General features: G+C 35.1%; 1 protein-coding gene across 1 annotated transcript in view; it reads right to left on the bottom strand.

The window, feature by feature from the left end:
• The window catches only part of DOK6 (docking protein 6), a 157,624-nt gene that overhangs the window by 85,129 nt on the left and 60,257 nt on the right, over positions 1-12,238 (bottom strand). The window contains exon 5 of the mRNA XM_085307761.1: positions 7,481-7,670. Coding sequence (XP_085163887.1) covers positions 7,481-7,670 — 190 coding nt within the window. The remainder of the gene's footprint in view (positions 1-7,480; positions 7,671-12,238) is intronic.

The following is a 12,238-nucleotide window of genomic DNA, read 5'->3' on the forward strand; positions in this document are numbered from 1 at the left end:
AGGGACAGGCCTTCCCTTAGTGCCTTATAAACAAGCACAAGATTAAAGGAGCCCGTGAGACCAGTCAAGAGCTCCTCAAAACCAGCCCGACTTTTCTAGAAGGCTACCGAGAAGGCGCTGCATGTAAATTGTCCTCGAGTTCCCCTATGTCACATTGTTTTGATAGCTCTATAGTTAATTAAAATTAGAGTGAGAGGACACTTAGCTTCAGTGAAAGTCTTGAGGGGGGCACAGTACATGACAACGCTACCAGTGCCCTGGCTTGGTTTTCAATTACTAGTCTTGTCTTATCCTTAGCAGAATCCTTTCGTGAAAACAAAACCTGAATTTGTAGTCCATCAGCATGCACCATCGCTACCTAAACAATAAATATAATTACTCATGAATGGTCAATTTGATCATTCTTCCAGGTCTGCCTATTTATTTACATTATCATTTTTGCTAGTGTCTTTACAATCTGGAGGAATACATATTTTACAATATTCCATATGTACCTGTGCCTCTAAATATATTTTTTGTTTATATATATTTGTCTTTTCTTAGCAGCAAATGTTTCTGACTGGCAAAAAGGAACCTGAATTTCATTAAGAAAACAGCTGTTGAAAGTGGTGAAAAATATCTATCCTACTTCAAACTAAATTAACTAAACTAAATTAACAGTATCTGAACACTAGCCAATTTGACTCCAATGAGAGTTTCTGAGCTTTTTTTAAAAAGGCTTAGACCAAAATATGTAAAGTATTCTCTGGTTTATATGAACATACATTTTTTAAAAAATATTTCAAACTATTGCAAAAAGCAAATGAAAGTAAAGTCACCATTAATTTACTCTTAATACTATTGTCTTAGTTGTGTTTACCTAGAGCTTTTTATAAATGTATTTTTATTTTTAAAGATATTATTTTAACGATTATTCTTTGATTTTTGCATAAAAATTTACAAAACCCACCGCAATAGAAAAAAATGAAAGAATTATTAACTTCAGCAATCAGACACTTATTCCAACAGAGTCCTGGAGGCTTTGAGAACAAGTATCGAAATATTTACGTGTGATATATATAAATATATAAAAATACATATATAAACATAAACACATATATGTACGCACACATACACATATGTATACATATATACATATGTGTATGTACACATATACACTCTATATACATGCATACATAAAGAAGTCATTGGGTATGATCATTCTCAAGAAAAGTTACATCTTAGTAAGGGTAAACAAAAAGAAGTCAATATATATTTTATAAATGAATGTATTATTCATGAGAGCATTGAATTAACACTGATAGAACSAGGGGAATTAGGTAGATACTAGACAAGCTTCCCAAGACCCGCTGCCAGTGCATCTTTCTCAGCTCCTAAGTGGTGACTGGCAGTCACATTATACTAAACTTGATTATAGTGCAAACAAGTCCTGAGACTGAGAGAAAAATAAAAATTTCATTTCAATTTTCGCATGTGACGTACAAAGGAGAACTGTTCAAACATTGCAATGGCTTTTAGAATAACCCTCCATGCAAGCTAAAGCTCAGGAACGGAAGKTTTTAGAAACGAAGACCACAAATGTTTAGAAACCTTCCCCTTTATGCTTCTGCAATACTCTGCAATACTCCGTGTGTGCAAGGATGCACTGGCAYGGGGTCCTACATATTCATGAACAGGGCTTTATTGTCGTGCAAATTCCATCCTCTGCATTTTGATTACTTCCTTCTATGTTTGTACAGCACCGAGGCAGACTACAGAGGGTATTTCAAACCTCCTCAAGTGACGGCACTACATTCGTGACATAAACTTCAGAGAAAAGGAGGATTTATTTGTGCTTAGCATTCCTGCTGGCTAGATAGCTCTCTCTTCAAAATGGGCCCTTYCGGATTGCCCTCTGTGAAGCACTTAACACTCTCCTACTGACTGGATAGAGAATACGGTGCACAGTTTTAGTATTTTCAATCAGCTGATGCAGACTATTTTTTTGCTATTTATAACAGTTTTGCTATTGACTTTTTTTAAAATAGGTAAAAAATTTTTTTTTTAAACTATTTTACTTTTCAAACACGAGCTGCTTCATAGTCCTCCTGTATTGTGAGGCACAAGGTTAAATCTTAGTACGAGCCCTGCAGAGGGCTAGGACATTGTCAGTTATTCAGAACTACCGTATGGGATAGCTCTTTGCTGTGGTCCGYGGCAGAACCAGCAGTCAAAATCTGGAGTTGGAAGAGTAAATGCATCCTGCCACGATTAAGAATGTATGTATGCTCCAGCGTTCTTTGCAAGTTAGAGAAAGTGTTGTGTGGGTGTGTATGTCACGGCTGAACGTTCGAACCAGGGGCTAATAAGAAGAAGACCCCTTTCGACCATACAATGGAAATCCAGGATAATTAGTTTAGTATATATCTCCTTCTTCTCACTGTTTGGCATATTAAGCTATATTGTGGAGGAACATGTCTGGTCTTACCAACACAGGAGCAGACTGAGAGCAGCCTTGGCAGAGAGAACATGCAACAAGCATATGATAAATCACTTGCAATGAGCTATATTAGTTTCCTCTAATCTAAGAGTTCTCCGATGAGGCAGCACAATCAAAACCAGAGTAAGCGTCCTGTAGATGACAGGACACAAGGAATTGCATGACTCGTTTTTTAAGTAGGATCTACGTGAACCAAATGACTAACAGAACTTATCCTAGATCAGGATTTTGGCAGAAGCTAAGTGGACAGTTAGAAAAAAGTTGGAAATGGAAAAAAAGTAGGAATGGAAGTACAGTTAGATCAGATTCAAATATAATCTTAGCACTGTTAAATTTCAAGAACTAATTAATCTTTTTCAGTGGTGAAAATGCCACTTACCCCAAAATTAGAGCTACATGATTGCTAAAAAAAACAAGGGGGAAATACAACATAATCTAGTTTTTCGAAAGTTATTTTCTGATTTTAYGAATACATTACACTTGGGCAGAGTATAGGAAAAAGAAGGGAAGAGGCTRTGAGAAAACACAGCAACAGCAAAACCACTGACAATTCAAATCATAGGTAAATTAAGCATTATGAAAAYGTAACAAAGGCGTAACATTAAAATAAAAATATCCCAGCAAAAATTCTTTAGTGTGGAACACTGAGATCTCTGAGGTAGTGCTTGTATGAAATGATAAACTTATTTATTGCAGCTGCACTTCATTGCTAATTATGCTTTTAAACCCAAGATAACTTACAAATTCTTGTGGAAAAGGTGCCTTTCCCCATATAGAGGAAAAAAAGCATGTTTCCCGTAACTTAAGCCTGCTTGTAAGGGCCTCATAACTTAACTGTAAGGGTTAACTGACTCATATGTTTCACATTAGCACCRAAATTTGCCACAGAGGACTGACAGACCAATATAAGATTTCTGTTACATGTAGTGCCTGAAGCAAACACTGAACTTTCTGTTTCAGATAACCCTAGCATCTCTGTATCTACCACAGACAGAAAAAAAAAAAGAAGAAAAATATCTCATGTCACCACACTAAAGTACTTGAGTCTAACACTTCCAGACCTTTGGAGTGACAGAGAACATCATATTTAGTTAGTTTGTCTATGATGAAGTAAAAAGCAAAAAAACAAAAAATAATTTAGTGTGACTCAGTGGGTGTCTCTGAATGTATAGCATGAATAAACCTGAAATTTAGATGATTCCAAGTATTTATATCTTGTCTACAAAAGAGGAGAAAGCATATTTCAGAAAAAAGAGCAYGTCACAGATTTGTGGCTATTTCCAATTCTTCTTAAAATTATCCAGTAATATACCTATTACCTCCACCTCTCTACTCAGATGAAAACTTATGGCATTTCACATCCTTTGGCCAGGCCTRCTGTAGCCCACCTTCATATTGCAATTTTTCATCATGGTTAACTTGACTTTGACACTTTTGGCTGTTTTTTGGATATGGCTTGCCAGTAGTTAATGCACTTGACTATAGAGCTTCCCTGTGGAGAAAATACTGTTTAATGTAAATAGCAGAACTGTAGGCACAATATTTCAAAAGGCACAATATTTCAAAAGAACAGAGTTCATATTGGTTTACTTTTCTCAGGAGATGGAAAAAAATCCTGAATTCTTAGGGGTGTCCTCTTATGATCTCACAGAAGGTGCCTCAGACAGCTTTTTTTTTTGCTAAAACACAAAGCTTGGACAACTGCATTTCTTACTTTCCAGACAATAATTTTTAAAATTTGCTATTGACCTTTTCATTGGTTGGTCTTTATCCTCAGTAAAATGAATTCTGTAACTTTGGCAAGTGGCTGCAAATAGTATCTTCASTCCTGATCTAAACCATGAGATATTTTATCTTCATCTATTTTATCACTTTTCTGGCATGCCTCTTAGACTGTATATAATTAATTAATCCAGTATATACATACAAGTATCTTCACCTGGACAGATATGTGGACACCTCCAAAAGGAGTATGTTTCCTATTTCATGGGCTTAAAATCAGAGCCAGGCACAGATTAATCTACATTGTGCAGACCTACTACGAGGAGCAGCAATTCCAAAGGTTTCAAGAGAAATGAATGCTACGGCACTTGCAGAKATCAACTGCATCCTTACGCATCTCATACCTGAAATAGTGAGAATGAGGTGTCTGAAACACCTGACACCTTGCATTTGTTCATAAATCCAGGAAATTCTGTTGTCTCAGTGATGRTTCAACAGTACAACTGACCAAGCCAATCTGAAGCTGGCTTGTGAAAAAGCAAATGGCCAGCTCCGGGTTTAGATGCTCTAAATTATGGTGGCATCCATTTTCTCTACTAGATGCACATTATTATTTGGTATAATGCCACCACAGCATCTATACCCAATAGAGTTGTGAATTAATATTTTCTGATCAATGGATTGATTGTATGAGATTAGCCCTGATCAGCTACTTTATGAGACCTGAGACTGCAGAATATAAAAGAATCTCATCCTCTAGTTTTGAACTAAGCCACACAAAACTATGCTTCCTCCACATCTCAGCAGAATTTGAATGAGGAAGAACAAAAACTGAGTAAATTATTTTGCAAGAAACATTTATTTTCACTGGCTAGCTAATTAATGAAAAATAAGGATGAGTCTAACTTTGTATTCATTGCAAAACACAAACTCCAATTCAATGGAAAAGTCAACACAAAAATTTGRGTATTGAAAAGAGTCTGTGTTCACTCTTCTCATGTTTAAGACATCCTCCCAATCATGCAGTTATTAGACTTCATTAGACAAATGAACAGTTTAGTTTGATATAAGTGGGTATATATTTAATTTAAATATAAGATAGTGTTTATTAAAAGATAAATTGTCTGAAAGCTTAATTTTKATCTACTTATTATAGTATTTTTTTCATGAATATGTCCACTTATTTTAATGTGATGCACTTATTTTGTGAAACRAGTAATTAAAAAATGAGTATGGATAGTAAATAACATAATAATATAATAATAAACGTAAAAAACTGAGCTCTCAACATTCATGTAAATTAGCCACAAACACATATACTGTATAGCTGCTAGAGCTCAATAAACAGTAAGAGCCTATTTCAAAATATTTCCTTTAAAGCAATTGTCTACATTTAAATTTTAAGCCTTAGGGAAAAAATAAAGCAGTAACATTTTACTATGTAACATTGTCATCAAGCATGGATGAGCGCTTCACTTCTGATAAGAGACTATGGATCAGCAATTCACTGTATTAAGACACCAGCAATTAAGGGACAAAGATAAACACATGTTCAGAAAGATGTTGAATAAAAGATAAATAAATCTCCACAAAAAAACAAAAATAGATTGTAAATTGAGTATTAATGTTGCCCTATATAGTCTTCATATGTTATTACAGACACTGTTTTTTCTGTAGTCCTATTTTACCTCTACATTTTTCTGCCAGTCTAAATCTAATCTTCGTGCATTTTCAAATCAGACAGATAAAGCACTCTCAAGCAAGCAAAAGGAAGTAATCAGATCAAATAAAATAAAGCATTGCAGATAAAGACAGAGCTAGCTCATAAAAATAAAACACAGGAAAACAATCCACTTTTCTTCAGGATGCATGGATTATGGATGGCACAGGGAGATGATGTACAAATATCAGTATAGGAAGCTGGAAAAAACAGTAAGATAAAAATGTCTTGCATTTTACTTGAGTATGCACAATCACTATATATAACCTGCTAGTGCGGATGTGCCAAAGTTAAAAATAAAGCAGAACAGAAAGCAACAATCCTATTTTAGAAATAAAAAAAAAAAAGGTAAAAAACAGAATTTCAGTATGCTATAGAATGGCTTTGTTCATAATTAAAACACTGTATGGAAAGACATGCACACATTTTGAGCCACGTACAACAAATAATAAACTTCAAGTGATAAATTTCCAGAACAGGAAAGTACTCTAATGATATCAATCTTGATATACATCTTATGAGTTAAGCAATAACTTCCCTCAATAAGAAACTGCAGAAAAATTTTGCTTGCTACCTTTTTTAGAGGTCTATTTGATCTGTGGTTTTGTTTATTAACACCAGCTGTAGTTTTGTAAATCTTTGTAAATGATATTTAAATAAATACATACATACATACTGAAATGCATACAAGATTTTTAACAAAGGCAGTGTGGCTAACTCAAGAGTGTAAGGACATCTGACTTCATAGACTGCTCAGCATAGGGAATTGGGACAAAATTAAAAAAGTCTAGAACCATAAAATGTAAAACAAAACATCAAGGATAGAAATAAACCAAGAATGTATCAGAAAAAAAAGGCAGAGGACATGGGCAAGATATGAAATGCAATAAAGAGATATGAAATGGAAGCAAAAACAGTCTTGCACAGATCTTTATATCTGATCTGAAGATAGAAATGGCAATGAGGATTAAAACTTCAGGCAGAAAAAGAGCTAGACTTCTACTGGGCCCACTCTCTTTTACAGGAGTTCTCCATACTCATGATTATACTAGGGTGGAAATCATGCATCAGTAGCATCCGAGAAGAATAATATCTCCTGTAGCTGAAGTTTTTCCATTCATACTATACGAGGAACCTCTTCCATGATCCACAATTAATTTCTTCAATAGCAGCAGCACTCAAATATATCCCACATTGGTGTTTAAGTATAGTGAGAACCGTAAAACTTAAGGCGGACAATTCAACGACACTTAAGTAAACAGCAGAGGCAGCGAATGCCCCCAGCTTGGAGATGACCAGTAGAAAAGCTTTAGGTTCCTTTTAAATATTATTTATAGCTTTTATATAGTATTATATAATATTTTATAAAGTATTTATAGTATTAATGTTTATTTTGAACACTGAGCTAAATATGTTGAAGGACTAGTCAACCGATGGAAGCATATGGATACACTATGTATTCTGTCTTTCTCACTTTACAATGAGCACTAACTTATTAGGCAGCATCTCAAAAATGACTGTTTCTTTTCTTCTTGTTGCTGCTTCTCCTTAGGTCTTACCTTCCAGACTCAAATGTGAACCACGTTGAGTCACGTCCGTATCTCCTCAAAGAGCTTAGAGGCCACATGACCAACTTGACCTTGGCATTGTGGATGTCCCAGAGATAGATGTTTTCATGTGTGATCTGCATTGTACATTCCCCATAGATGTCTAGATTTGGTGTAGGCATAAGATATACATTGAATCGCTCTGGAGGAAAAAAAATAGAATAAGGTATATCTAGTTAAAACAAAATGTGAACTTGCAAAACCATCAAAAAAATCTTAAGTTCAGAAACTAAGGCCAAATTTCTAGCCTGTGAAAACTGCTAGGGATTCACTCATGTCCAAAAGCCTTGCCAATGTACAACAGGAGTCTGAGAATCCTTTTCATTTCATTTTCAATATAAAGACTACAGCAGACTGAAGCATCTTTCACAGATGATCTTCAAAGTCCGTTAACTTTGTCATACATCCCCTGCAACTGAACTCAAAGCTTTTGTCCTCACACTGAAGTTCACAATTCTTCACACACACACACACACACACACACACACACAAAATCACAGTGATTTAAACTCTAGTAGAAGTTCTTTTCTCAAAGAATAGAGTGGTTATATTGGCAAAATATATATGTACAGCTATTGTTCTTACAAATACTACCCTTGCATTTGCAAATGCAGACTTACTGAAGCCTGTAAATAATTACCTTCTTTCTGTAAAACTTCTATTTATGTGTGAAAACTGGTAAAATTCGTAACATTTCACAATCTGTTTCTTTCTGGAAACATTTGATTCAATACAATTATTAAGGCTACAACAACAACTGTTATTAGCTGCACTTCCACTTCACAGTAAACTTTCTGAAATAAGAGGTCAAGGTAAAAACCATTTGAAGTATACACATGTGCAATGCTCATTCTATAAAACAGTCAAGGGAATATATACTTTACAGGGAGGCAAGAAAATTGTGTCCAAGTACTAATAAGTGAATGATGGCTTGGTGTAGAACATTTTAAATCCACTATTTCCATGGAATTTTCTCATAGTGAGAATGACTTCCTAAAAATTATGAAGGAATTCAGAATAATCATATGAAGTATAAAGTGAGAGAAATTTAACATAACAGTCAAAATGAGATTCAGCTTCCAAGTGTACTTGACAATCAGTATCTCATGCATTATGTCTTCAGGTTTTTTAATATTTGTTAAATATACTTCCCTGATAAATCAGTTTGAATATTGCAAATAAGCGAGTTAACACAAAGCCAGAAGTGTGTGTGTGTAGAAGGTAATAAAAGTTTGGTTAAGGAATTAAAGGAGCCAAGGAACTGCTGAGTGAGTATTAAGATTTGCAGTCCTGCATAGCTGTAAGTAAACTTGTCATCCCCAATGTTATTCTGTTTCAGTCCATTTAATTTTGTCCCATTAATGATTTCCCAATTGATTCACTCAATCTCATGGCCATTCAACCTCTTCTCCCAGGCTCTTGTTCTCATTAATCAAACTAATGGGTGCTAGTCTTAAAAGTTGTATTTTATGACTAAGGTCCTATGTGTGAAACTCTTAATGTTTTGTAAAAGTCTTCTGATGCACAGCGTAAATAGCTTAGCAGGTGCTGCTGAAATTGCTGTAAAGAATTYCCCCAAACTCTCAGAGGAACGTGTTGAGCACAGGTCTCACCTAATGCTTGCTAAAGAAGCAACAGAAAGACTTGTATATGGCAAGGACTGCATCATGAAGGTAATGGTGCAGAACAAGGCAACATACACTTTTCACAAGAATTATATATATTTACCCTTTTTCAGTGTCTGGATGTTGTAGTAATGGGCCATACAAAAAWGCCTAGGAGCATGTGATTTTATGTTAGACTTTAATTTTGCATTATCACGCTGTTACCTCTTGAATATTCTCCCTCTGTTTGAAAGAAAGATGCAGAGGACCACCATATCTGTAGGTTCTCTTGGCCCCTCTTTCATATAGTCCCCTTAGGCTATGTGAAACCACACAATGTGTGATACACAGCAAGTAGGAATGCCCGTTTCCCAGAGTCTTCCCCTTATCTTGTCTTCACTGACAGAGTGCCTCAGAGAGTAGAGAAAATGGAAATGTTCAATTATTTTCTGTAGTAGACACGAAACTCTCATGTTGAAGATGWGGGAAATTTCAATTTGCTTTAAAAGTTACCAGAACATTCACAAAACCCTCAGCTTCTCAGAAGTGTCTGAGGATATTATGGCATGAAGGGTATTCAGGACATCTGATATACTAGAGGTCAATATCTAAGGTGAGGTGTCATTAAAGAAAGCATATCTGATTAAATTGAACATCATCTGCAAGGCAAAATGTAGAACCATTAGAGTTTATTCAAACTGGCGATAAAAAAAAGTGCACAAATGTATTTGTAGGAAGAGACTGAATATGGATTTATATCCATTTGAAACTAAAATTTACAAACTCCTTTGAGTAACAAGAAGTCAAGGGCAAGGGGAAGGTGCACAGTTAAATTATGTTATGAATTAAAATGCAGGGTCCAATTTGTTCATTTCAGAAATATTTGGATAGCTAGATAATGGTAATACAATCATTCAGGTTTTAGAGGCAAGTTTTACTCTTAAACTMACACTAGTGATAAACAACAAACATTCACAGATCAGATTTGGAGTGTCTGGATTCAGTGCCCAGCTGAGTTCCATCCCCAGATCTCCGAAATTTAGCTTCTCTGTGGGTCAGTCACCATCTGCATATGGGGGATATGGGATAACAGCAATTCTCTGGGTAGTAAGGTTAACCAAATACAAGTTAGTGAGGGACCCAGGAAATATGGAAATGGAAGAAAACAAACAAGTAGGTACTGCTCGGCTGAACACGACAGTGCCGAGACTGTGAAGGTACAATTCCTCAGCATCCAGCATCAAGAGTTTCTTCTCACCTCTAAAGTAGTTGAAAATAAAATTCAGAGAGATGGGGAGCCAGGATAAGAAAAAAATGCTATTTTATTACCACACCTATTATTCCACTGTTTTTGGTGCAATTGCTCTTTTGCACCTCCTTCAATAAGCAGAGCAACGTTTCATCATATATTTAGGCTATGTAAAGGCATTTAGCATTTTGCCTTTGGCAAGTAGAAGACCTTTAAAAAAGCTTTTCAGAGCTCAGAAGCAGAAGAATCTTTGTTAAACTGAGYACATTGACAGAAACGAAAACTTGGCAGCAATGATGAAATGCTCACAGTCTTTCGGTTCAATGTGCAGCTGTAAAATGACCATGAGGCCTAATGATCCTAGTTTTAATCATTTTATCGCTAGATTCCTTTGGCTAAATCATCCCAGTTGGAAAACTGAACAGAGAACCCTGAAATCCTGTAATTTAGATGCTTCTTTTCATTTCAGCTTTAATGTCAAGGAAAAGTATTTATGGAAGGAGGAGGTTGGGTTGGTGGAAGCTATGTAAGAAGAGGTTTTAAAAGCACACATTCCGTTTCCATGTGGTATAAGCTCTGCCATCTATGAACCTTTTGCTGCTGACAGTGTGTAGCTACTTTCCAGATGGAAAGAGAGTGCTAAATTGCAGCAACTTCTGTCCTTTCAGACATCAGGGCTATCAGAATGATTCTCTCCTGGTTTTCCTTCCCAGTGAGGAACCGGCCCTTTAGAATTACTTGCATTTCTTTTTTTTGTATAGTTGCTCTGCTTTGCACCTATTATAAATGCATGGAAAAGTTTATTAACTTCTTAAAAAAATATCAAGGCTACTGTACATTAATTCACTGATAAGTAAGGTAGAGAAGAATCTGAAAACTCACTGTATTAACAAACCACTGAAAACTGTAAATCACTTTCTTTTCTGAAAAAAAACTGGCTGTATTTACTTTATACTTGAAAAATAGAACTATAAAAACAGATTAATGATAACAGCAAATGAATTTGAGGGTAGTTTGTAATCTCAATATGTGGCATAAGGAAATACTCATAATCCTCTTCTGAGTTTCGAAGATGTTTTTCAGCAAAGGAAGGTACATTATTAGGAGAAATTAATGAGTTTCTTGCTATTAAAATACAGGAAGCAAGGCTGCTGTACTGTGGTATCCTTCAAACAAAGAAAGAGAGGCAACACAACAGTTATCATGATAAAAGAGAGACCTCTACGAAGTAATTTTATAAGTATGAACAGTCATATTAGGCAGGGAGTAAAAGAAGTAAATAATTATCTTTCAAATTTGTACAGACTTGTAAACTCACATATATATAGCAAGAAAATTAAAAGTATCAGAAAGACATAATAGAAAAGCATGATCTTAACATCACAGGCRTGACACCAAACATTAACTGAGCTACAGCAGTAAAAGACGGAACGGGYCTTTTCTTCATCTTAAAAATGAGCATTTTTACCTTTGCCTATTTTCTTCTTTGTTTACATCATTATTACCAGTAAAATTCAATAGAATCTGATTTTAGTACAAGTATTCAGCTATTTCAGTAATAGCATTTAGTATTTGTAATAGATAGGAAGTGTCCTTATCAAAAAGGAGAGCCTGCTCTTAAGAATCACTTTAATAGTATCTTCTTCAAATAACTTTTTTCGTCTTGAATATTCTGRTTTCTTTTGCACAGTAAACATAGCTTCTTGTTATCCATTTAGATGACTTTTTTCTTATTAATTCCTTTTGTAAAATCATGAAATATAATGTTACATCAGAACAGTGACAATTTGATTAAATCATCATAATAGATTCTAAAAGCAATGACAGTCAGGTAGATAAAAATATTCAAAAAYAGAT

This window comes from Rhea americana, unplaced genomic scaffold, assembly GCF_003343005.1.
Source record: "Rhea americana isolate MKP2758 unplaced genomic scaffold, rheAme1 scaffold_263, whole genome shotgun sequence".
NCBI classification, from domain to species: Eukaryota; Metazoa; Chordata; class Aves; order Rheiformes; family Rheidae; genus Rhea; species Rhea americana.